Below are 27,342 nucleotides of genomic sequence, written 5' to 3'. Positions count from 1 at the left end.
GGGGGGGGCGGGGGTTCAAAGGGCCAGGAGATGGGGTGGGTGGGGCAGACATTGCCAGGACTGAGAGAGCAGGCAGAGGATGGACCTGTGATTTGGAGATTTGGCAGCAGCCGAATCTCCAAATCAGATTCAGCTGAATCAATTCAAATCACTGAATCGAATCACTGTCCACCATATTGCAGAATCCAAATCTGAAGCGAATACTAGCCACTTCGCACAGGCCTAGAAAGAAGGTTTGGCTGACCTGGATACAAAGGGATCCAAGAAAGTGTTTTCCCCATACTGTTGTTTAATAACTTAGTTTTTCTTCTGTTTGGAATGTTTTCCTTACTTTTTCACATAGATGTTGGGAGTGGAAAATATATTTTTTTTTTGTTGGCAAAGAGCTGGAAAATGCTGATGGGAACCAGTCAGAACAGAGGAACTTGCATTTTTTTCTAACCGGCTTATTGAGAAATAACAACTATACGTTAATTAGTGCAAATCTTCATAGCCTGACTGCTGTCATCCAGTCAAGGTGTATGCATGCTCAGTCTGAACAGTTAATGAGAACTGAAGGCTTGAAGGTGAAGAAATTAAAGTTAGAAGTCAGTTTTACTTTCTACCATCCCTGCTCAATGACTGGCTGAGACTGGTCCATCTCAGTGACAGGGGAGCAAGTGGTTCTGGAATGACTGCCACACTGGCATCTTGGAGTTTTAGCAGAGCTTCTATTCTTATGTTTCATTAGCTCATTTCATCATCGGAAGTTACTGATCCTGTGGACCTAGTTGGGCTGGGCCCCGCTAATAAATCCTGCACTGCTGTTGTGACATTGAGGAATCTCTGTAATAGGTGGATTGACAGCTTTGGAGAAACTGCTAATGGATATGGCTCATATTCATTTCCCAAGAACACTGCATTGGGCTTCCTACAGTCAGGACCATCCCATTTGACTTCCCCTAGTCTGAGTTGCTTTCGTTGTATATCTGACCACTGGTAGGAAAGATATCCCTGATGATAGTGATGTGTAAAAAAAGAAGGACCCAAGGAGATTTTGAGGGGTGGAAGGAAATGCCTGGTAGAGAACAGAGGTTGCGTCTCTGAGTAGTAGGTTGGAGGGAGTTTAAGGAGACCTGAGTGAAGTCATTAGCCTATGGATGTCACAGGAGAGGGTAATAAAGGAGGAAGAAACTCTCTCCCTCTTGCCTACCACTCTTTACAAGCCTAAATTTCTCCTCTGAAAAAGAGGAAGGTGGCAGAAGAAAACTTTTTCTTCTGACTTCCTCATTAACCTCTCTGGTCATATCCACTAGAATCCTTCCCCACAGGAAAGGGCATGTGTCTTGTATATGAAGTCTAGCCTGCTTCCTTTTACTAGTGTCCATGGGGGACTGGAAAGGTGGGGAGACACAAATGTGTACAAAATGGTATATGCATTGTTGCCCTCAAGTGGTTTGAATTACAACTGCTACACCTGGCATATGATAAGAAACCTCAAGACTTCAGTTGTCACAATGCTACTTACCAAAGGCATTTAGGACCGTACAATAAAGGCAGGTGTAGAAGCCTTCAAGCTCTAGAAGCACATAACTCCTCCTGTTTTTGAGGTAACTTTCACCTTTCTAACTTCAAGAATATTTTCTTATAATTAGTTCTTTGAAATCAGAAAGCTGTGTGTTTTTTCTTAAACTGAAGTAATAGTAATTGGCTTTTGCTTCTAATATTATCCAGCTAGTCTACTACCTTTTAGATGTGGGATGATGTTTTGGTTTTCTTGGTGAGTTGTAGATGGGGTTAGCCAGCTCACACTCCTTTCTATGTCCTCAAATTCTAATAAGCAGCCTCAATTTTTAATGAAAATCAATATTGAAATCTGTGGCTAGACAGGTGAATCAGTCTGTATTACATAGTTTGGGGTGGCTCCATTATGCATAAACAGATATTTGAAACAGTGGTCGACGCAGACATTTTTCTGTACCAATGTATGAAGCATGTAGTTTTTGGTTTGGGTTTATTTATTTATTTTGTTTCTTGTAAATAGCTGTTTTTTCCTGAAATAGGTACTGAATGTCACTAGATGCTGGCTGCAATTTATTCCATTTGTTGTATTTCTTATTTTCTATGTGGCTATGTCTTAATTGTAGGGCTCTTACAAACAATTCATTTGCTAACTGTTCCCATTAGCCTTTTGAAGTGTAAGTCTATACTGACTTGCAGTAGGGAGGGAAGGGTATTTCTAAAAAACACACTAGATTGGATTTATGTAAAGCTGAGTGCTGAAGGTGGTTTGCAGGATTTTCATATGTGCCATGTATATCTATGACTTCTTCAGTAAAGATTTTAGTACTAACTGGGCACATCTACATGTGCAAGTAGTGCAACACAATGAACTACAGCACAGTTCACGCTGGAGTTTATTGTTCCTGGGTACTGTGCTTATATGTGTAGTCAGGACCTCAACATGTTGAGCCGGGTTGGAGCAGCCCTGGCTGGCAGGAGGTCTAAGCCCTTCCCAGAGCTGCTCCAGCGCACAGGTCCCGGGGCTTGGGCTGGGACAGGGCAGGGACACTCTGTACCTCACCAACCTAGGCCAGGAATGCAGAGTATGCTGCTGGCACCACCTCCCCCTTGGTGTCTCACCAGCCCTGCTCTCCCAACCTGCCTCTGCCCTGCCTGGGGCAAACCCCTCCACCCTAACCCCAGACAAAGCTCAGAGACCCCCATGCCTCCATGAGTTGAGGCAACCCCACAGATCCAGAGCCCAACTGGGCTGCAGGGTGAGCATGCCTCCCTTTACTGACTGCTTGAAGCTCACAGATGTCTGTGGCTGACAAATGATGACGCAGTGGGGGGAGACATGGTTGCCAAACAGCCAGTCAGGATGATCTGGCTGCTGATCTGTGGACAGCTGTGTCTGGCAGCCTTCGCACACTGCTGGGAGGCATGCAGGATCACCCCTGCTGGACTCTGCCAGTGAAGGTATCCTGCATGCCCCACCTACCAAAAGGCAAACTTGTGTTCTGTTCACTCTTGGTCTAACCTAGGACACTTAGAATAAAATACATAACTTAGATCGATTCTGCCTCAGGCTTTTTGAATGTCTGTACCTAGCCTATACAACTAAGTGTGAACTATTTTATACTTGTAGTATTTCAAGCAGGGCCAGGAATATTGGATAAAGTTGAGATGAGGGAGTTATGCTTGATTTCATAGTAGCTAGGGTCAGGAGGGACCTGAACAGATCATCTATCCTGACCCCCTGCCACAGGCAGGGATGAATGCTGGGTTCACAAGACCCCAGACAGGTGATCATCTAACCTCTTTTTTAATTTACCCAAGGTAGGGGCGAGGACCACTTCCCTAGGAAGTTGGTTCCAGATTTTGGCCACCCTAACTGTAAAATATTACCTCCTGATCTCTAACCTAAACTTATTCTGCATCAGCTTATTGCCATTTTTCCTCGTCACCCCAGGTGGTGCTGGGGAGAATAGGGCTCTTCCTATTTGCTGATGATCTCCCCTGATGAGTTTGTAGGTCCCCCTTCAGCCTCCTCTTGCCGAGGCTGAACAGGTTCAGGTCCCTCAGTCTCTCCTCGTAGGGCCCGTCTTGCTGCCCTCTCACCAAATGGGTGGCGCTCCTCTGAACTCTCTCCAGGCTGGCCACATTCTTTTTAAAGTGCGGTGCCCAGTACTGGACTCAGTACTCCAATTGCAGTCTGACCAATGTCGCATAGAGGGGGAGTATCACCTCTCTGGACTGGCTTGAGATGCACCTTTGGATGCATGACAAGGTAGGGCTGGCCTTGCTGGCTGCGGTCTGGCATTGGCGGCTTAATAATGACTCCAAGATCCCTTTCTGCCTCTGTGCTTTCAAGAGGGGAACTTCCCAGCCTGTATGTATGCTGTGGATTCCTTCTCCCAAGGTGCAGCACCCTGCATTTATCTACATTGAACCTCATCCTATTCTCATCTGCCCACTTCTGTAGTCTGTCTAAATCTAGTTGCAGCCTCTCTCTCCCTTCAAGTGTGCCCACCTCGCCACACATCTTAGTGTCATCAGCAGACTTGGACAAGGTGCTTTCAACCCCCTCGTCCAAGTCGCTGATGAAGATGTTAAACAGTACAGTCCCAAGGACTGAGCTCTGGGGGACCCCACTGCTCACATCTTGCCAGATTGTGTACGACCTGTCCACCACTACTCTCTGGGTGCACCCCATCAGCCAGTTTTTTACCCATCCAACTGTGTAGGCATGAATGCCACAGTCACTTAATTTATTAATGAGAATGGGGTGAGAGACATTTTTTCCCTTGTGTCTGTTCATGTGCTTAAGATATTCTTCAAAGTGCTCTGAAATGCAGCTGTAATGTTTGTAAAGGAAACTGGTAATGGAAGGGCTGATTGGACTCTACCTTACACATCATGGTCATGCAATGCAGTCTCTCTAGATCCCATCTATAGCTTCTTAAAGTTCAGATGGTGTAGAACACAGTGGTGCTCCTGCTAAGATGACCACAGCGTGTACTTGGGCTTCTGCCTGACAGTCTTGGGGTTGAACTCGTACACATTCTACTGCAAATTTCACTTACAAATATTGGCCTATTGTTTCTCAGCAATATCCTGTCATACTGCAGGGCCATCCAGAGCCTGTGCTGTTTTAAGTTATGCAATAATTTGTATATAAATAAATGTTCTTATTTGAAATAAACAAGGTTGTTTGCAGAATTTGGCTTTGGGAATCTCTCATTTTAACTTCATTTGTTGGTTGGTTACCTGGCAAGTAGGTACATTTTAATTGCATTTTGCTGAATCCAACCTGACTAACCTTTCTGGTCCTACTGCTGTTTTCTACACCATAAAACTCAGTAGCTTGCCTTTTGCTTTAATTATGAACCTACACATCTTGTTTACTGGATGCCTTCATTCTTTTACACAAAATGTTGTTTTAATTCAGGGAAGGTGATATTCTTTTCTAATAATTTAAAGTTACTTTCAGGAATTGATTGTCTGTGGCTCCACTGAACTTTACTACATTATACTGTTATCGGGGTGAATTTGTTTAAATCACCAATTATAATCATGGTTTGAATCAGCAAGTAGGAAACCTGGGTTTAAATCATCATTTTAATTTTATTTTGCATTTATACATTTTTGTTTATTGTTAGATTACTATTTTTTTAATCTTTTAGTCTTCCTAAAAAGGGGGCTAATTCTGATTGGTTGGTATCATCATCAGAATATCTTGATTTCTTTAAAATCAAATATAGCTTTTTTAAATAAATGTACTAAATTGTGATTAAATGATTACATGCTGTGGATTTAATTTAAACCCCTTACATGAAAACAGTAATAAATCTAAAGATCCTTTCCCATGTGTTTTAGTGTGTGTGCTTGATCAGTGTTTTTCACATAATGCGTAAATGAAGCATAAACCAATTTGCAGTGCATAAGACCTGAGTATAAAACTTTTCCTATTCCTTCTGTGATCACAGTCTTGGAAATGAAAAAGTCATTCTGAATGCACCTTTGATAACAGGCACATTTGGAGGTCCCCTAGAATATGCAGATATAAAAATGACACATTAAAAATCTTAGCAGGACTAGCAGTACGGATAGGATAAGATGTATGCCTAAGGAGGTTTTTTCCTTAATCCTGAGCCAAGCAGTAGTCAAAGGTATTTCCCTTACCCAGAGAAGAACAGTATCTTTCCTTTCCTTCTCTTTTATGAATATAAACTAATATTATATTGGGACTGTGAAAAATAGGACAATGGAACAAGCTGCCAAGGGAAGTTGTGTGATCTCCTTCATCAGACATACAAAATACTAGAACTCTTGGTTCCAAAATGATACCTTTTATTAGACCAACTGGAAAATGGCAAGAAAATGGTCCTTTTCTGCAAGCTTTCAGGAGCAAAGTCCCTTCATCAGGCTCTGGGAAAAGTGTAGATGGTACAAGATGGTAAAAAGTCCCTATAGGTAGGAAATAAACTTCATTTTTGTACAGAGGGAGCTGAAGATGCAAGTCTGTCCCTCTGGGTCCATGAGTGTTTTTGTGAGCTGTTGAGTAGCTCTTTGATGTGTTGATCAGGTAGAATTCCTTCCCTGGAGGTGTCAGATGGCTGGCAGGGAGGCAAAAAAAACTTCCTTGTTCTGTAGTGAGTTTAAAATCCAAAATCAGCTAAAATTCCTTCATCAGATTTTTTTAATACCCTGGATAGGAATTTCTGGAAGCATTTAAGAATAGTGAAACCTGCATTTGTATAGAAGTTGGATTAAAAGATCCCCGAGATGCTCTTCAGCCCTATAACTCATTGTATTACCGTATGTGGTTGTGAAAAAGTAAGAAAATGTATTTAAGTGCAAGTAACAAAGAATAACCATCTGCATCTGTATGATCAGTAAATGCCGTGTGTTCTCAGCATACCTGTAACATGTTTTAGTCTCACACTTTCATCTTTCTGCTTTCTACAAACTATTAAATAATATAAAACACACAAATAACTGAGCTATTTAATCAGAACAAATGATTCTGAGCATACATCTCAGCTTGTATCCTAAACCTAATGTTATAAACCTAAGTTTATTTCATTTTAAAGGGGAAAATGTTGCTCTTTGACATGTATATCATTTGGAGTCTGAACATGAACCTAATGGATCATAATAGTTTATGAGTGCCATGCACATCTTATTTTATATGTTGAAAACAAAACAAAGCAAACAGGGAGAAGAAAAATACAGGAACCAATTAGTTTTGGAACAAGTATTATCTTGCTTTCCCATGTCAGACTTTTACTGGCTCTACTGAAATAATTAAAGTATCAAAATTTATCCCTGATTTAGTGTCAGTTAGTCTGCTTGAAATTAAATTTGTTTAGCCATTATGATTAAAATATGGCTGTGTTTTGTCATGTTAGAAAGCCTAACAAACTCTCTATCAAAATCTTTATGCTTTTTTTTCCATCCTACTCTTTATTTATGGGAGGATCTCAAAAATCTTTCAAATCTCTCACTTTTGAAATGTTGCCTACTTAAAAATGTCACACTCAAATTTTTGCATATAGATCCTTTTTTACTGTTTCTCCAGATCTCTAGAGAAAGCTTTGGCAGCTAAAAATAGCTGTATTTTCTTTAACTGTAGGAAATATTGTGGTCAGACATGAAATTGACAAATTATCCAGAGATGCTCACTTGAGGTAGAAGCTCAGCTTCATAAAAATATATATAAAATATATCATAAAATATATATATTTTACAAGAGGCAAAGACTTTTTTGGGTGATTATCTTCTACTGGACCAACTGCTTTTTTTTTTTTTGAGTACCCCAATTCATGGATCCACTTCCCATCCCCATACAAACAGGATTTCTAGTGAAATGTTGAATGCATGGAATCTTGAGGCAGCCTGGGGAGCCAGTGTTATAAAACAATACATTTTGTGAAAAAAATGGAATCTTAGATTAGGTTCTCAAAATGAAGGACATTAATGTCAGTACCTCTGTAACATTCCCTTACCTCACAGAAGCGTAATGGACATTAAAGCTAAGTAAGTCTGTCAAAAACCCGAGGCTGAATAGATTCAATCTTTGCAGGTTAGTCTAAGCTATGTACTGATTGAACCAATAAGCAAGTGAACAGACATTCACTTCTGATTCTGGAACTGCAGCCACATGCCTGGAGTGGCCCATGTCAGAAGCCAGAAGTACTAGAGCATGCCTCTCTGCTCAGCTAAAGCAGACAGCTTGGGCCAAGGCTAGCCTGTCCACCCTACAAGGTGGGCTTTGCAGGGGAAGTGCATATCATCCTGGGATGCTGGGGGACTATGAGTTAACTTGAATCTTGAGGGGACAAAAGTTCAATAAGCTGATTTAACCTCAATCAGCTAAGTGTAATACTACACCCATCCAGGTTTATTTTAAACTAGTTTTGGTTATTTTGAAAGTAGTTTATATGAAAGTGCCCTGAACTTCTGTTGTGTTACAGATTTGAACCAGTTTCCGATCATTTATACCAGTTTGTGTGTAATTTCTGCCCCTAGCCTAATTCATTTGTGCTTGTGAAGCATTCTGCTGCTTCAGTGATGAGAACCATAGTAAAGCTCCTGTGCGGGTTAACAGTACCAGGCATTTTATATATAGATAACAATATTTCCATGCCCCTTGTTTTTTAAATACCCACCTTGAATTGGGAGAAGAATGATAGTGCAAAGATTTGCTTTTTGATGAAAGAAAAAGAGGATGGACTTATTTTGTGCCTTTTTTATCTCGCTTTTGTGTGGGCATGTGCTGCTATGGTGCCATTGTTACTGCGCCATCGTTTAGTACTTCCTTCTGGAAGTACTAAAAGACGGTGCAGTAACAATCTTTACTGTGCCATGCATGCCACATATGGTTATTTTTAGGCACTACATCGTTGCAGTAGTAGTTGTGCTATAATGGAGGAGCACATCACTATGGTAACATGGCTGCGCTGTTACGGGTTTTGCCTGCAGACACTATGTTGACATAGCGCATTGCTACGGCAATGTAGCATCATGTATAGATATGTCTTGTATAGATATGTTGCTTTTAGGCCCTGATCCTCAAATATTTAGAAACCATCAGGAGTCGGGTCCAACTCCTCAAAATGTTTAGTATCTAAGTCCCTAATCGTATCTATTAAGTACAGAACAGCCAGGCAGCATTTTGAGTATATACCTATAGAAAGTATTTTAATCATAGTGATCCTTTTTACTCTAGCCATTTCACTTTGTCCTTTATCTAGGAGACACTACTGTTCGATGTGAGCAACTGGATCTGCTTCAAGATTGGCTGGCTGACTTCCGAAAATCTACCTCCTCCTCCAGCACAGCCAATCCAGAGGAGCTGGTAGCTTTTGATGTGATCTGTGGGGATCTGAACTTTGACAACTGTTCATCTGGTGAGACAAGCTTTTTACATATTCCTCTTGCAAATGTAGCATTACAGTGAGGTATTGACATTTCCAAATATTTTCCTTTACTTCTTTATGGCAGCATGATGCAATTATGCAAGGATTTTGCAACCACATTCACATAAGAATACAATGCTATAAAAATCTTTAAAATGGGAGTACTTTTGTGAAGCTGGACTAGGTTAACCCAATATTGCCTAGTTATTAAACAGAGGAGAGATTTCTCTAAGGCACAGAGCAGTATTTCCCATTGTACCTTAAATCTCCCTTTCAGTCTAGAACAAGCTGGTTAAATCTCCCTCTCTCTAGAACAAGCTGACAGGTGGGCCTCTATCTGCTCTCCATTTTACTGTCACTGTAGTATCTTTGCTCCCTTTGCTTCCAGGGCCTAATCTATATCAAAGGTAGAAATTACAGGGTTCCTTCTTTAAAAAATGTATGGGATAATGTGCAAAGCACAGAGGTTAGGTATCTGTTCACTTGCCACTCCCTGCCCCTGTCTATACAAGATGCTATATGACTACTGCACAGTCATGTGGCGTGGCAGCAACCATGATGTAATACTACTGCACAGTAGTCATGGGCTACTGCGCAGTCAGTATCATGAAAAAGGTGTTGAGTTACTTTACAGTCATTTACTACTTGTTCATACAAGTACTAAATGACTGTGTGGTAATGACTGCACAGTCAGCATCTTATGTAGACACAGTCCCTGACAACGTCATAGATTTCATAGATGTTAGGGCTGGAAGGGACCTCAAAGATCATCAAGTCCAGCCCCCTGCCCTGGGGGCAGGAAGTCAGCTGGGGTCAAAGGATCCCAGCAAGATAAGCATCCAAGCGCTTCTTGAATGAGTCCAGAGTAGGTGCCTGCACCACTTCTGGAGGGAGTCTATTCCAATGACAGACAGTACATGACAATTTAAACTACTGCATCCAGATTGGGATCTAAAATTTAGAATTATTAGGATTAAGAGGCACAGGTCAGTTACACTGGACTAGTTTAGATACTGTGGTGTTCACTAGAAGGTCATCACTGCCGATGTGGCTAAGTGTGCCAGCTTTGTCAAAGAAAAAATATACTTCCTTCTAAGTCCAAAACAACTAGTATCCTCCTATGTTTTGTGAATGGGTTTTCATTTGAGACTGTTGATGAGAGGAAGTAATCTCATCAGCAGTGAAAGGTGAATTGATAGGGTTGGACAGATGCTTGGTCAAATGAAAAATTAAAAACATTTACCACCACTACATTACTTGGTCTTATCTCATTATGTTTATGTATTCCAAGACTTGACAGCCAGAATTCATATGGGATGGATAACTTTCTATACTTAGATTTGGATCAGATATTTGTGGTCAATTTAGTTGTTATTGTATATCCAATCCCAACTGAGTTCAAGCAAAGAAGTATTTATGACAGGCACATGTGAGCTGGCAGGCATGCTATAACTCTCAGGCTTCTGGAATTATTAATTTAGTGCTCCAAAAATGAAAGAATAAGATTTACTAACCAGAGCGTTTACTATCAAAATAGAAATTTTGAGTTAACACAGGAAGACTGCTAGCCTTTGAAATGAAATGAGTTATTTGTGGTCAGCTGGTGAGACCCCATTGGAAATGAGACACTTGGAAAAAGGCTTGGTCTGAAACAGTTGATGATTCAGCAATGAGGAGGAAGCTCCAGGTCTAAGGACAGACATTCAAAAAGTCTGAGCCTGAATTGATTCAATCTTTGCAGGTTAGTGTAACCTAACTAGGCCAAATCAGTTTGTAAGTGTACAGACATCCCAGACATGCAGGCACATGCATGGGGGTGCTACAGCAGCACTCCCTTCCCTTGCACAGTATTGAGCTGAGGGGGTCATGGCCAGGCCCCAGCAGGACACTCTGATTAGCCCAGCAGGGAATTGATAACAGTGTTTATCCCCCCTAACTCAGTGTTTATCACCACATTAAGAAAACAACAGAGGGACATTACTAGCTACCTGTCCATTCTTCTTGTGTCCTGTCTGCCACAGCATGAACTGTAGCCAGCATGTGGTCTGCTAGCTAATAAATAGACACCTCTCAGCAAGGCAGAGGGGAGTGGGGAAATCCTGCTTAGCAGGGAGTGGTGAAGGGGGCGGGGGGAGCAGCCTGCAGTCTCTGCCAACCTCCAGCAAGGGAGCAGAGGGGAGGGGCCAACTCTGCTGTGGAGCAGAGAGCCCCACCCAGCCCAGAGAGCATGCCAGGATGCTGGGGGTGTCTGGTTTAACTTAAACCAGCAAGGGGTCTGGAGACAGACATTGCATAAACCAGTTTGACCCAGATCAGTTAAGCCTGATACTACATTCAACCAGGTTTCTAAAACTGGTTTCAGCCATTTTGAAACTGGTTTATGTGTACTGAACATCTGTTCTGTAACAGGTTTAAACCAGTTTCTGATTACTTAAACCAGTTTGTGTGTAATGTCTATCCGTAACCCAGGTGTTCAGAATGCAACTTATGAATAAAGGATGAAAAGGATGACCGCCTGCTAATGACCATGTTCTTCAAACTGGTAAAGGATAACGTATCAAGAGGAAGTTGTTAGGCAATGGAGAATTATACTATAGAGATTTGAAGACAAATAATAAGAGATAATAAGATACCATAGTGGAGAGTTAAAAGTACTACACGTGAATATTTAGTAGGATCACCAGTGGAACAAAGGAAGGAAGGAACCTTTGGTATTATGATAACTTATGAAATCCATAACTTTTTGCCTTTTATGCACTTCCTTGGCTTGAAAATTGAAATTCAACTGGCTGCTTTCACTTCCTTTTTATAGTCAGCTTCACATGTGTGTTTCATGCAGTAAACTAGAGCTATGCTACAGTGTTTGTACTTACAGCTCTGACCTTTTAAAATTAAACATTCCCTTACAAATATCTTGGTTAAGTTTTACATGTTTTTAAAGATATCCTACATTTTAAGTCTACAATATGAAATCTTGATATTTACTAATTTTGTATTGTAAAGATTCTGGAAGGTTTTGTTACAGAATTATAAAACTGAATGTTTTGAGAGTTACCAACTTTTTACAAATTGTAATATAGAAGAAGTTTTGTTTGCTTGCTACAGTGAATATTCAGTTCTTAACCTCTGTTAAAAATCATACCATTAGTCCAGCTATGATGTGCACATTTGTGAGTCATTATATGCTTTGGGTCATTTCCAGCAGGTTGGTCATCCCTCAGCACTAGAGAGTTATCATACTTCTAACATCAATACAGTGAATTCTCACTTATCAAGAATTTACTATAAGGCTATCTTTTAATGTCAGGCTGTTGTAGGCCGAGTCCCTTAGAAATCTATTATATTTTAGAATCTCTTACTATCAGATGCAAAGCTTTCCAATGAGAGGGGCTAGGGCAGGGGCCATATCCATCCTGCCAACTTATCCTATCTGGCCTGCCAGCTGCTGCCAGGAGTCTGAGGCGGCAGGGCTGAGCCCCACACCACTCTGCTCTGCCACATCCATAAACAGCTCATCAAAACTCATTTAGTGGCCCTTCAACCCAAATAATTGTCCACTAGGGCTGTGCAAAACACCATCATTTCATTTCAACATCTATTTCACCATTTCAAATGGACACTGTTTCATTTCAGCATTTTGTTTAATTTCAAAGCACTATCCCATTTCATTTCATCGAAACTGTTGCGCTGTTTTGACATTTTGCCCATAGGCTATAATGGGGAATCATAAAAATGCCTAAAATGTTGTCATTTGTTGCCTGATTGGGATTCAAATTGCAGGGATGGTAACCCCTTCTGAGGGCATGAAGCCTGCCAAGCTTCAAGGAGATAGGTGCAGGGGTTTCTTGGAGACTGCACCTCAAAATCTTGCAAGCAAAAGTCGCGACACTTCCCAACAGCAGCAGCCTCCTGTCATCCAGCACACAGATCCAGGGGCTCACACCCCCCAGGAGGGCTGCAGGGCTGTGTCAGACTCCTCCAGGGGTGCAGGCCCCTGGATCTGCACCAGATGACAAAAGGCTGCCACTACTGCCTTAGACCGGTGCTGGGCGCAACCTGCAACCAGCGCTGGGGAAGACTGATGCTGCTGCTGGCCCCAGGCAGCAGTGGCATCCTCCTATCATCTGGATGCAAATCCAGGGGCCTACACCCCCAGGAAGGCTGCGGGGCTGTGCCGGACTCCTCCCAGGGATGCAGACCCCCAGATCTGCACTGGATGACAGAAGGCTGCCACTGCTGCCTGGGACCAGTGCTGGGCACAGCCCGCACACATTGCTGGGCTCCATGGAACTCAGTCTGCGGGCAGGAGGTGGAGCACGGCCATGGCTTTGCCCGCCTCCCACCGCTGGGCTCCACTCCAAGCGGCTCCACAGCCCCATGGAGCTCAGCCCAGTGGCGGGAGGCAAAGCACAGCCCCAGCTCTCCCTGCCACCCACCGCTGGGCTACACTCCATGGGGCTGGCAGAGCCAATCAGAGCACAGCCCTGGCTTTGCCCACCTCCCGCCAGCAACCCCATGGAGCGCAGCCTGGCAGCAGGAGGCAGGGAGTCACGGCTGTGCTCCACCTCCCACCGCTGGGCTGAGCCCCATGGGGCTGCAGAGCCACTCAAAACACAGCCCAGTGGTGGGAGGCAGGCAGAGCCGGGGCTGTGCTCCACCTCCCGCTGCCAAGCTGAGCTCTATGGGGCTGGTGGAGCCAATTAGAGCACAGCCTGGCAGCAGGAGGTGGGCAGAGCCAGGGCTGCGCTCCAATCGGCTTCGCCCGCCCCGTGGAGCACAGCCCGGCAGCAGGAGGCAGGCAGAGCTGGGGCTGCATTCTGCCTCCTGCTGCCAGGCTGAGCTCCATGTGGCTGGCAAAGCCAATTGGAGTACAGTTCAATGGCAAGAGGTGGGCAGAGCTGGGACTACAATCTGATTAGCTCCGCCAGCCCCACGGAGCGCAGCTCAGCAGTGGGAGGCGGGGAGAGCTGGGGCTGCACTCCCTGCCGGGCTGGGCTGGGCTGTATGGGGCTGCAGAGCCACTCAGAGCACAGCCCTGGCTCTCTCCTGAGTCCCACCACCGGGCTGCTTCAAAACTCGAAATGTTTAGAAACTTTCAATACATTTTGAGTGCGCTCATTTCGTTTCAAAGCTGTTTCAATGCTTTTTGTTTCATTTTGATTTCGATGTTTTGAGTTCAAAACATGTCGAAACAGCTTCGAAATGAAACGCTTGGCAAAATTTCACACAGCCCTATTGTTCACCCCTGGGCTAGGCTTTATCCATCAGCCATGACTTGTAACTCCTGTTACATGGCAGTGAATCAACTAACCTAGGATTTTATTCTGTTCTGTGGTTTTTCAGATGAAGGTTTGTATGTATATAAAACCCTAAGCAAGCAAAATCTGGTACTTAGGTATAAACATCTGAACAAATCAATAGTCTTTTCAGACAGGAGGAGGAAAAATCTAGAATCTCAATAATAAGGCAAGTGAGGTGATATGAATACAGTACCTGAAGGACAGACATCAGTTTATAGCTGTACAATAATCCACACAGCAGAACCCAGGAATGGGATCTTTAGTTCTGTAGCAAAAGATACAAATGATACAATCACGTATAGCTATCTTGCTCACATATACCTTACAGCTGTCTTGAGAGCGATGGACAGTTGATGCTAATGTGCTTCCAGACTGACATTTGTATTTTTCCCTGCCTCTAACCCCTTTTAGTTGGAATTAGGGCTGGGACAAAGGGTAAATCTTAGATGTTGATGGTTAAACTCTAGTTAGATTTCATATGGGATAATTTCCTGCTATGACTTAATTTGCTACCAGTCCCATGTCACTCCTGTTATTCTACTGCCATTTAACAATTCCTGATAATAGAAGCCTGCCTTTTGCAAACTTGGTAAAAATGGAATTGATCCCCTGTAGAAGAAGACTTGATGCTGAACGGCATCCTGCATGTGTGATGTGTTGAGCTCAACCTTAAAGAGTTTTTATTTCTGACTTAGAAAGAGACCATTTTTGTGGATATCGTTGCCTTGACAATAGACAAAGCACAGGAACTTGTGAATGTTCCAGGGTTCCCTATATGGAATTTGAAAAGTTCATAACAAATTCTAAAGTTTTAAAAGGTGGAAGTACTATAAAGAGAAAAATTAATGAGGCATAGCCATTATGAAGGTTTAAAAAGTGTATTGGATTTACAATAGTGCTGATATTTTCAGTGTAAGTGTCTGATCCTGTAACCACTCTTGAGGGCAGTGGTCACTACCAGAAATAGTAGATTCTGAATTAGAACTCACCTAAACTGCTTGCCTAAAGCACTAATTTGTTTCTTTATACTATGGTTTGTTGCTATTTTAAATAGTTCTGCTGGTATATATTTGCCATTGGGCTCAAAATGCATGGAGAATAGTTGGTAACAATTAGGCAGAAATTAAGTTGACAACACAGGTGGCATATCTGAATGTGTTTTGGAATACTTCAGTACTCTAATTACCACCAATAACAATAAAATACTATTTATCTCTTTCACTCAATTATTATGTAATATGCTTAGTAAATTCTATATCTTGTGAAACAACTGAAGCACAAATTTATATCCTCAGTGGACTTATTGCAAATAATTATGTACATACAAACCTCACCATAAGTATTGCCATTATAAAGTTAATTGGTCTCTGTGACAAAGTGGTCTGTCCCCTTAAGAAGGGACAGCCAGCCCTGTTAAGGATGGTCAGCTGTGGGGCATTCTGATAATGAGGGAATGTCCCACTGGGAGCTTTAAAAGCTCTCAAGAAAGAGAGCAGAGGAGGAAAGCCAATTTGAAAAGTGGCTCTTCTCCTAGTGTCTGGAGAAGACAGAATTTTGGTTTGTTTTGTTGTACATTGACACTTGTGTTGTAGAAAATAACACTACCTGAGAAATTAATGAAGGTGCTAACTCTCCTTCAGTAGGCAGCAGAATAAGTGACCTATTTTCATTCTCTTTCTCACTGCCTAAAATATACCCTCTGTATAATGGTGTAAAAATACTACAAATAGTGGTGGCAATTCAGGCCTATTGAGGCTAAGAGGATATTATTCACTTTTATTTATAAAACCACCAGAAGACACCAGTGAGATCAGTTCTCTGTTGTACTGGGTGTTATACAAATGCATAGTAAAAGTCAGGGTTAGATTTTAAAAAAAGATATATTTAGGTACTAAGAAGGCAGGAAAGCCTAGTAGGATTTTCAAAAGTGCATAGCTCCTAACTTTCAGTAAGTACTTCTGTATCTACTCTACTCCCTGCTTCAAAGGCATTTGGATCCAAATTAAGACAAGGTCCAATAAGTAAGCATAAAAACAAAGTAAGTGGAGGTAGTTGGAGATGCCAAAAGTAACAGTGACAGAAAAATGGAGTGTGTACGTTTCCATTTATCACAATATATTACTTTAAGGATTTTAAACATCTAATCAATGTTAACTCTAAGAACAGTTCCAGCTGATATAGGATCTTTCACCTTTTAGTAACTAGCACAATTCTAGACTGTGTCATTGTTGCTCTAGACTTCTTGTTTCTTGTCTGTACAGTGAGCCAGATGAAATGAATGGAGGTTCAGTAACTGAATACTCCCCACCACCACAGCTGGAAAGGCCTGCTGTGTTGCTTGGCAGTCTGATAGAGGCTAAACATTGAATGGTCTAAACACTTGTCCTGCCAAGCCAGGATTGATGCAAATTAACCAGGCAGTGTGAGACTCCTACTGTACCATTTCAAAGGATCTGACCTGCTTTGAAAACAAAGGGGGCATTAACTTACTACTATGCGCAGTAGTAAACTACAACTGATTCAAAAAGGGGGGCATTTAAGAAAACCTCTAGTCAAAATGAACTCCTCTAGTTCATTCCTTGTTGACAAGAATTTTTTAGCTTAAATGTTTTTTGTCATAAAATAGCAATTGCTTGAAATGAAAAGTTCACACAAGAGCATGCCAGTTTCGACAGATCATCTGTCAGCCACAACACAGGGGGTTCTGCTTTTTCTTTTAATGAACTACAGATTGTTACTAATATCTTAAAAACAAAATTAGTATCAGAATCCCCATTAAATTAGTGCTGCTGGAGGCATGGCCAGAAAAGCTGCTACAGAGTGACAGGAGGAACTCCTAATATTAAATGCACCACTAGACTGGAGAGTTAAACTTGCCTTTTACATGGCAGCAATATATACTAGTGTTTCTACTGTGACTACAGACTTTGTAATAGATTTGTCTTTCTTTGAATTTGTTCTTTCCTTGCAGAGGACAAGTTGGAGCAGCAGCATTCCCTGTTTACACGGTACAAGGACCCATGCAGACTTGGTCCTGGGGAGGAAAAACCATGGGCAATTGGTAAGGCTTTTGTCCTATCAGTGGCGAACCTATTTTAACCTTCATTGCAATGCAGCACCAGTGTTTGGTAGCATGTGGCACATCAAATAATTTAGTAGCAATTAAATTATGTACAAGCTGCAGTTTTCAGTTACTATCTCCAACAACAATGTATATATTTTCATAGATTCATAAATTGTAAGGCCAGAAGGGATCTCAGAAGATCATCGGGTCCAGCCCCATGTACCAAGCAGGAAAGATAACTGGGAGTCAGGTGACCCCAGCAAGGTGACTGTCTAGTCTCCTCTTGAAGATTTCCAGGGTAGGTGATTGCACCACCTCTGGAGGGAGCTTATTTCAGTCTGGACACCCTGACTGTGAAGAAGTTTTTGCTAATGTTGAGCCTGAATCAATCTTCGAGGAGTTTGTGCCCATTACTCCTGGTTTTCCACTTGGGTGCCCTGGTGAACAGTTGCTCTCTGAGCCCTTGATGTACTCCCCTAGTGTAGTGGTAAGTTGCTTCCAGGTCCCCTCTCAGCCCTCTTTTCCTCAGGCTGGAGAGTCCCAGATCCCTCAGCCTTTCCTTGTATGGCTTGCCTTTTAAGGCACTGATGATATGGATGGCTCCTCTTTGGACTCTCTCAAGCTTGTCCATGTCCTTGTTAAAGTGTGGTGCCCAGAACTGCATGCAGTATTCCAGCTACAGTCTCACCAATACTGAGTACAGTGGAAGAATCACCTCCTTGGTTTTGCATCGATTGATGAATACCAGAGTATTATTTGCCCTATTGGCTACAGCATCGCACTGCCAGCTCATATTCATACTGTAGTCTATTATTACCCCCAGGTCCCTTTCATTCATGGTGCTAGTCAGTTTAGTGCCGCCAAGCCAGCAGATGTGTTGGGGGTTGCTTGTCCCAAGGTGGAGCACTTTACATTTCTCAACGTTGAACTTCCTCAGATTCCAATCTGCCCAACTTGCTAGCCTATCTAGGTCTGCCTGTATCTGTTGCCTATCTTCAAGCGTGACCACGCTCCCCCATAACTTGGTGTCATCCACGAACTTGGCCAGTGAGCTCGTCACCCCCACATCCAAATCATTAATAAAGATGTTGAAAAGTACTGGACCAATCACCGATCCCTGTGGGACACTGCTGCCCACTTCAAGCCAGGATGACACAGATCCGTTCACAATGACTCTCTGGGTCCTATCCTGCAGCCAATTTCTCACCTACCTGACTGTCTGGGAGTTAAGTCCACAATCCTCCAATTTTCTCACAAGGACATCATGGAATACTAAATCGAAGACCTTTTGGAAGTCTAGGTATACAATATCAACCTGCTCTCTTGTGTCCAGGTGGCAAGTTACCTGGTCATAGAAGATGAGGTTGATAAGGCAAGACCTGCCCATGACAAAGCCATGCTGGCTGTCATTCAGAATCTTACCTTCTGCAAGCTTATCACAAATAGACTCCTTGATGAACTTTTCTAGGCTTTTCCCTAGGATAGAAGTTAGGCTGATTGGCCTATAGTTACCTGGATCCTCCCTCCTGCCCTTCTTGTGGATGGGTATAACATTGGCCCTCTTCCAGTCCTCGGGGACTTCCCCAAAGAGCCATGAGTTGTGGAAAAGTTTAACTGGGGGTTTCTCAATGACTTCAGCCAGCTCCTTCAGCACTCTTGGATGAAATCATCTGGTCCCGCTGACTTGTATACATCCAATTTTATTAATTGGCCATACACCAATTCTATGGCAATAGTAGGAAGGCAATTATTCCTACCATGCTCATCCTGTACTCTACCTGGCGTGGTTTTCCTCTTGGTCTAGTGAAAAACCAAGGGCAAGCAGTCATTCAGGAGTTCAGCTTTCTCCTGGGTAACCGAGTAACTGAGTTGAGTAACTGAGTAACAGTTTTCTCCTGGGTAACCTGGGTAATTGAGTTGCTGAGTAATGGCCCCACACCCCCATTTGTTCTCCTCCTGTTCCCTATGTAGCTAAGGAAGGACTTCTTGTTGTCCTTGATTCCCATTGCTAATCTAAGTTTGGTCACCACTCTAACCTGTCTTATCTGTTCCCTGCAAATTCAGGCCATCATGGAATAGTCCTCCTTGGGGCCCACCTCGAGCTTTCATTGTTTATAAGTCTCTTTCTTAAGAGGACCATGATTTCCCTGTTTAGCCAAGAGGGCTTCCCAGCCCTTCTGTTACCTTTTCTCCCCCATGGAAATGGCCTTCCTTTGTGCTTCAAGGATCATGTCCTTAAGTAACAACCACTCTTCATGCACATCTTTCACCTTCGGTCCCTGGTCCTGCAGCACTTGCCCTACTAGTGACCTAAGCTTGTTGAAATTTGCACTTTTGAAGTCCAAGACTTCAATCCTGCTATCTGATTTGTTTGCCCTATGTCAGAAAGTGAACATGATGGTTTCATGGTCACTGTTGCCCAGACTTCCCTCTATATTTAAGTTGGTCCCCAGATCATCTCCTTTGGCCAGGACCAAGTCCAGCAGAGCATCACCTCTGGTTGGCCCATGCACCTCCTGAGTCAGGAAGACTTCCTCAACACAGATCAGGAAGGATCGCAACCAATCCAACTTGACCGAGTGTTCCTCCCAGGAGTTGTCTGGATAATTAAAATTGCCCCTGATGACCATGTCATGTGCACGTGCAGCCTCAGTCAATTCTTGGGTGAACTCCACATTGAGTTCCTCCCCCTGGTTTGGTGGTCTGTAGTATACACATACAGTTAGGTAACTCTCACTGCACGCCCCCCGCAACTTGACCCACAGGGTTTCAAGCTTTCCATTTTGGGAGCTGATATCAGCCTCCAAGGAGGTGTACTGCTCTTTGACATAGAGAGCAATGACTCCACCTTTCTTCCCCACCCAATCGCTTCTATGCAAGGTGTAGCCCTCTATAGCTACACTCCAGTCATGTGAGGAGTCCCACCAGGTCTCCGTAATCCCTACTAGATCATAATGCACACTGGAGAGTAGGAGGGCTAACTCCTCCTGGTTGTTCCCCATGTTCCTGACATTAATATATAGGCATCCGAGTCCTCCTTCTGAGGCCCCCATCTTCCTGCCCCAATGATGGAGAACTTCCCCCCCCCCTGCCACAAAAGTGGCTCTCCCAGTGTCCCTATATACAGGGCTTACTTGTATGTTGGTCCCAGGACATGTTTGAATTTGTATATCCCTGTCCCCCAACAATCTTAGTTTAAAGCCCTGTCCAGAAGATCAGCCATCCTGGCCACGAACAGGGACTTACCTTTCCTTGTGAGGTGGATGCCATCCCTTCCCAGGAGTCCTCTCCCCTTGAAGTGCATGCTGTGGTCAAGGAATCCAAAGTCTTTTAAGTGACACCAGCATCAGAGTCACTGGTTCACTTCTTCAATGCATCCTTCCCTTCTGGGACCATGGCCTGAAATAGGGAGCACAGAAATAAAGACTACCTGGGCCCCCAACCCCTTGAGCCCAGCCCCCAGAACCCTGTAGTTGCTCATGACCCGGTCTGGATTACTCCTGGCCATGTCATTAGTTCCCACATGGATGAGGAGCATGGGGTAGTAGTCAGAGGGCTGGATGAGCCTGGGGATCCTCTCCATTACATCTCAGATGTGAGCCCCTGGGAGGCAGCAGACCTCATGAGCTAGGGGGTCTGGCCAGCAGATGGGTCCCTCAGTGCCCTGCTGGAGATGATCCCTGACCACCACCACCTTACACCTCCTCTTGGGAGTGGTAGCAAGCAGCTTACCTTCCTCCTCTTCTGGTGTTACCCCAGAGCCCTGTAGTTGCTCATGACCCGGTCTGGATTACTCCTGGCCATGTCATTAGTTCCCACATAGATGAGGAGCATGGGGTAGTAGTCGGAGGGCTAGACAAGCTATCCTCCTCTTCCGACCTCCTCATGTTTTGGGGAGGGGAGCGTACCTGTTGTGCAGGACCAGAGAGGAGCTGCCCGGGCCCTGTGTTTCCTGGAACATGAGGTGACTGTCTTCCAGGTTGCTCTGGGTAAACCCCAACATTTCTTAACTGGATTATAAAGGACAAGGCTTACAGTCCCTGAAGAGAGGACAGATATTTCATTAAACCCATATATCACCTTACCCTAGTCCAAAAGGAACTGCAAAGTAAGTTTAAAATGATGTCACCTCTAATGCACTTTGATTCACGCCTGTTTGCTATCTTTGTACTTCTGTAAATAACTATACAAGGTGCAAGCAGCAGTAGGTATGCTGATTCAGTCACTTGTTCCTTTCTGTTCACAGGTACCTTGCTAGATCCTGAAGGATTATATGATGATGAAGTGTGCACTCCAGATAATCTACAGAAGTATGCACCCCACCCCACCCCTCTCTCTCTCTCTCATCATTTAGTCAATTTCCTGTGGTTCCCAATTCTGGTTTAGTCCAGCGGTTGTCAGTCTTTTTAGACTTAAGCCACCCACTGGAAAATGCTAGCTCTTAACTTGCACTCGTATCTTAACTACAGAAAAATAACAAAGCAATAATTTCAAAGAACTTAGGAAAAACCACAACAGGTTGGCATGTTTTGACATTATGAATTCCTATTTGGAATCTTTGATTTTATCTTGTGAAACTTGTATAGGTGTTTGCACACCTAGTATTGTGCAGCACCCCATGGGACCCTTAAAGGGATCTCAAGGCACCGCATGGTGCAATGGCCTGGTTGAGAATCACCCACGCTCCTCCACAGTCCCCCACACATCTCACCCACCATAACCACACCCTCCCACATACACCCCCCTTACCCTCCCCCACAATATACAAGAGTAAGACTGTATTTTGAGCTATTATGCAATTGTCTCTAGATACACTACACAAATGCACATAAATCATTAAACATATTGTTTAAATAACATTAAAATAAGTTACAGTAGATGTTTGATTTATTTTTTTAGTATATGATTTGTTTTTTTTCCCCCAGTTTCAAGATGACAGCACCCTCCTTCCCAAAAGTACTTCTGGGGCAAATTGAGGGACTTCCAGTGGCCAAGATCAGGGGTTAGGCATGGGACTTCTAGTCTCAAGATCGTGACCAGGGGGAGTGGCACCTGTCAAGGGGTGAGGCTACTCTTGTGGCCCTCTATGGCTCGCCAAAACTTGTTAAGCAGCCTTCCAGCTTAAATATTGCCTGTCCCTACTTTAGCATGCATCTACCACTGGATTGTACTAAGGAGTGCTGAGATGAAGCACAACATGCCCACTCTTCACATGCAAAGTCCCCAGACCAGTGCATGTATTGTAATGTAATTTCTAGTGCATGCCTGAGACACAGACATTACTGATATGTGACCAGGGGTGCTCTATGGTGGCTACATTCCTTCCATTTTTAGGTATTGTGTATGTGGACTGTGTGTACCATGCTGTGCTTCACTACAGAGTTCCTCAGCACAGTCTAGAGGCAGTGCAGCTATGCCCTTTGTTTTTAGCAGTTGATTAGCTATTTATTCAAATATCACTTAATCATTAACACCTTGTAAACTGTTTCTGTGCAACCTTACTATAAAATAGAATCAGAAAATCCCAGAAAATAGGGTGGGAAGGGACTTCAGGAGGTCATTTAATCCAACCCCCTGCTCAAAGGAGGACTGTCCCCAACTATACCATCCCACCCAAGGCTTTGTCTAGCCCGGTCTTAAAAGCTCAAAGGCAACTCTTAAAACCCTCAACTACCTCTCTGGATAACCTGTTCCAGTGCTTTACTATCCTCCTTGTGAGAAAGTTCTTCCTAATATCTAACCTAAATCTTCCTAATATCTAACCTAATCTAATAACATAAAATAACTCAAGAAGTTTTCAGTGTTATTGAAAGATTAAATTCCAGACTTCCTATCTGCCTGGATGGGTTTTCAGGGCTCTCCACTCCCCTAGAGTGCTCAGCAGTTTCTTCAGCCTGGTCCTCAGTCTGAGAGAGAAACACAAAATCCTGAGTTTTGCTGCCAAGGTTTATAACTGCATTTATTTTTAACTTTTAAAATCCACATTCCATTAGTAATATGTTATTTAAGACTTTTATCTTACAAAGGCATTTTAATTAATTTCTCTGAAGCTGATTCAAACCTGATATACTGTTAAGTGGCTAGATAATCTAAAATTGTATCCTAAGCATGAAGAGAGAAGGATACTTCGAGCTGCCCAAATTATATCATTAATTTAAGTGGCAAACAAGATCGAGTTTAAAATAGATCCTTGCAGGAATCCTTCAGTAAAATTTGGCAGAGATATGAAACCATCCAATTTAAAATGCATGTTTGTGTTGGCTTTAATAGTTTTGGAAAGTGCTCAGATTATCAGACTCCATCACCACTAATTTCCTGCAATTTATTAATAAAATTAAACAATTCACAGTTATTATCTGATTTAGATGAATCAATTAATGTAACAGTGTAGAAATGCCCTTTGTTAAAAAGATAAACTGCTTTCATTCTAGGTACAGCAAGCTTAAACTTTAAACTGATCAGGAGTATATGCTTAGTGCAAATCGGGAACTTTGTGGAAATTTGGAATCTACTAACTAATCTGTCCATAAATCTGGAACAGGTTAACAAAGTGAATATAGATCTATTACAGCATAGGCCCAACCTTGGAGCAGTGTAAGTTACACAAACTTAAAATCTGAATGGATATTAGCTGTGAGAGTGAGCTGATAACTCATGATAAAAAACTTACCTTGAATGTGAAATTTGCTGTGGAGCAGGAGGCCATTTGAATCCTGAAGAAAGGCTGCACCAGGGCAGAATATTTGCTGACTGAGCAGAAGTACTGGATCTGTGTATGAGGACCAAATCTCCTTATGCAACATAAAAGGACACCTGAGGAAGAAGCCAAGAGACAGGATTCAGCTCCATGTTTATGTAGATTCCATGACCCCAGTCTCCAGCATTCTGTAGGTAGAAAGGCTTTGGCCTATGATTGAGGCCAGACATTATAATAATAGCAGGTGGGGTATTGGGATGCCTGAAAGAGTAGACCTACATTCGTCTTCTGATTTGTGGGATGACTCACCCAAACTTTGTGTTGAAAGGTTAAATGTCACCAGTTACAGCTCCCTCACCTCCATGAGTACATCTACACATACAATTATTGTGAAGAAATATACTCTGGAGAAGTTGAGCTGGAGTAAGCAGCTCCTGGGCACATCATCTACATGTGCGCAGCATCTACATGCATACAGCAAATTGAGCCAGGCCCGGCTGGCTGGGCTGGCAGGGTGCAATTTATGCCCCCAATTACTATCTACACATGTGTTTCAGCATAATAACGTACTGTGCTGTAGGATAGTACTATCCCTGACACTACTATCCTACGGCGGAGTTAGTTTACCAAGCCCTAATACCAGTGCACATGTAAATGCTGATACTTTACTGTGGAGCTAATTAGTCTACAGTAAAATGCATATGTAGATGTACCCCATGTGTCGTCATGTGCTAGTGTTCAGCACAAAAAAACTGATCACTATTAGAAATGAGCTTGGTTGACTAGCTGGGTTGATTGCTTATACAAAGTTCTCTGATACGTGTAAATTTAAACCTTAATGTGACAGCTTGCAATTAAAACTCCTTTTTCATGAGCACTTGTGTAGGTAACTCACTCAATGAAATGATCACAAAAAGTAAATATAAAAGGGTTGCAAGTATGACTGAAGCATATCCATCTTTTTACTGAAAGATACAACATAGAGAATTTCCAGCCCTGTTCAAATGTTTGCTTTAACAAAATAAACATCGGTTGCTTACTTTCAGGAATGATCCATTTTATCACAACCAGATTGTTTTACAGCCACCTCTGAAAACTATGCTATTTGTGAAATTCTCTTTTAGATTCAAGAAAACAAACAGTTTGATTTACCATATTACAGATTGAGAATGCTTGAATAAATTAACTTAACATAATTTATTAGATTATCGTACAAATTTGAAATGACACAGATGAATGAAAATTTCCCTTTGTGAGCTGTTTATTAGGTCTAGGACTTCAATAATGATCAGAACCTTGATTGTTAAATTAATCAGAAGCCTTTATTTTCCACGGACTTAACAACCTGCCATAGCGTTTTGTTACAGTTTTTATCTTTCAAAGGTTGGTAAAGTGCTGCTTATAAGAATCACGTGTAATAAATTGCACCATTTGCATTTATTCCTAAATTGCCAAAAAATTAATGTTTCCTGTTAGTGTTGTAATACTTGCCTTTTTCCAGTTCAGAACCTTCTACAGTAGGGGATGTTGAGAAATGGTGAAACCAGGGGATGGTTTTCACTCTCAAACATTTCAAACAGGCCTGGTGTCTCTCATCTAACACACACTTGCCCACATACACACAGGACAATTACTGATGATGTAACCCTTTCAAAATCATTTAAAAATGTCAGGTCGTCAAAATGTCTTATTTTTTTCCAAGGTGAACTTAAAGGCTTTGTACCTGCTAGGACCCAAGTTCATGGCTCAGTGTTTCTCCTGCGACAGTTGATGATGTAGCTTAATGATGTAATCAACTTTTACAAGGGAAACCACAAAACCCTGAGCTCAGGTTCTGGCGGGTAAGTAGAGGAAATGATTTTCAGCTATTCAGTTTTGAAAATCATTTGTTGGTACATTTGGGGCCAGATTTTCAGAAGAATAAACACACATTTGCATGCCTAAATTACATGCAATATTACTATTACTGCATTTGCTAATAACCAGTTGTAAGTCTGATGTCCTGCATGTGCAGTTGCTGCAGCAGTATGTGCAAATGCAGTAGTTGCATGTACAAAATGTGCACACACTGTTGCTTGCACAACTGTGCATGACTTTTCTCCACAATTACAGAATACAGCCCATTACATTTACACATTTAAAATTATTAATAATACGTTTATTTTTAACAGAACTCCTTGAGCACAAGTTTATCCCTTAATAGGATATAAGAAACTAAATCAGTGCTACTTCCATGTCTGATGGTTTTTACTTTTGCAGTGTAGTATACTGTCAAGATATATATATAATTCACCAGACTAGTAAAGAGGTGACTTGTAAAAAATTAGGAGAGGAGTGGTGTATTGGCCCTAGTGCAACACTGGGCATTAGAAACTCAAATTCTAATCTTAATTATCACCAGATATGGCAGCAGTTAGCCTGACTACACCTGTTACACCTTGTGCTCTAAGCCAGACAAATGTTGATCGCCTTAGTGCTAGCTTGGAGTTTGGAGCAGTCACACCTTAAGGCTAAAAACATTCTCTGACTGTCCCACTTGCACAGCTGTGACTTGCCACTAGAGGCCTGATGGGCAGGGCTGGTGAGCCAGGACAAGCTCCTATCCCTGCTGTCTGGGCAAGGTTGTGAGAGATGGGTTGGGAGTGGTGGTGGTAGAAACATGCAACTGTTAATGTCACCTGCCTCCCCTGGAGTCTGGTGCAGGCAATATGCTGGTGGCTCCCCATGATGAGGCATTGCCTTCCCTCGTCCTTCTCCTCTCCCCTCCCCGCCATCACTACCGCCACTGCTAAATGCTTCCAGCAGCCATGGCATGGTGCTATGGGAGGAAACCAGCAGGGCAGTGCAGTGCATTTCTCCTGTGTGAGGCAGCAATGGAGCAGTCAGTGCCTCCCTGGGCCAGGTAGCAGAGCCAGTGCCAGAGCCCCCACCCTGCACAGTGCCCTCTGCATACTTGGCACCATCTCACACAACTTTCCTCTTTCTCTTGTGCTGGCCCATGGTCTGGCTGCCCTGTAGCAGCATGCTGGTGCACCAGTTCCAGCTTTCCATGCCTAACTCCCTACCGGCTCCAGCTCACCTCAAGCTGTCACCATCTTCAGCTGTGAACTGAAGCACCATGTGGGGAAAGGGCCACTGCATCCTAGGATACTGGAGGACTTCAGCTTGAGTGCCACAGCTGTGGGTAGTGAACGCCCTTTAATAGAACAGGAGCAAGGTTATGCAGATCAGAGAGAATCCTGCCCTGAAGTCATGTAACTTTGAGCCACATTATGAGTGCTTTAAGCCAGTTAAAAGTATTAAGCCAGTTAAAAGCAGTCTAGGGGTTAAGAGGTCCAGGAGCCATCTAAAATTACCATGTAACAAGGTCCTAAA

General features: G+C 42.8%; 1 protein-coding gene and 1 long non-coding RNA gene across 7 annotated transcripts in view; one reads left to right on the top strand and one right to left on the bottom strand.

Annotated features, from left to right (window-relative positions):
• Positions 1 to 27,342, top strand: part of SMPD3 (sphingomyelin phosphodiesterase 3) — a 177,969-nt gene that overhangs the window by 141,745 nt on the left and 8,882 nt on the right. For all 5 annotated transcript variants that reach the window (XM_006019063.3, XM_025198454.1, XM_006019061.3 and 2 more), the window contains 3 exons: positions 8,742 to 8,897; positions 17,178 to 17,267; positions 21,517 to 21,580. In XM_006019063.3, the coding sequence (XP_006019125.1) occupies positions 8,742 to 8,897; positions 17,178 to 17,267; positions 21,517 to 21,580 (310 nt within the window). The remainder of the gene's footprint in view (positions 1 to 8,741; positions 8,898 to 17,177; positions 17,268 to 21,516; positions 21,581 to 27,342) is intronic.
• Positions 6,093 to 24,145, bottom strand: LOC112549502. Of its 2 annotated transcripts, none has more exons than XR_003092931.1 (4): positions 23,941 to 24,145; positions 21,179 to 21,310; positions 20,517 to 20,669; positions 6,093 to 6,132 (listed from the first exon to the last, which is right to left on the bottom strand). It is a non-coding gene; the product is annotated as an uncharacterized LOC112549502 (long non-coding RNA). The 2 variants fall into 2 exon arrangements; XR_003092930.1 differs by lacking the exon at positions 6,093 to 6,132 and adding an exon at positions 14,345 to 14,471.

The sequence above is a fragment of the Alligator sinensis genome, unplaced genomic scaffold, assembly GCF_000455745.1.
Source record: "Alligator sinensis unplaced genomic scaffold, ASM45574v1 scaffold97_1, whole genome shotgun sequence".
Classification (NCBI taxonomy): domain Eukaryota; kingdom Metazoa; phylum Chordata; order Crocodylia; family Alligatoridae; genus Alligator; species Alligator sinensis.
Note: the sequence above shows the minus strand (reverse complement) of the source record. Positions and strands in the feature narration are given on the sequence as shown.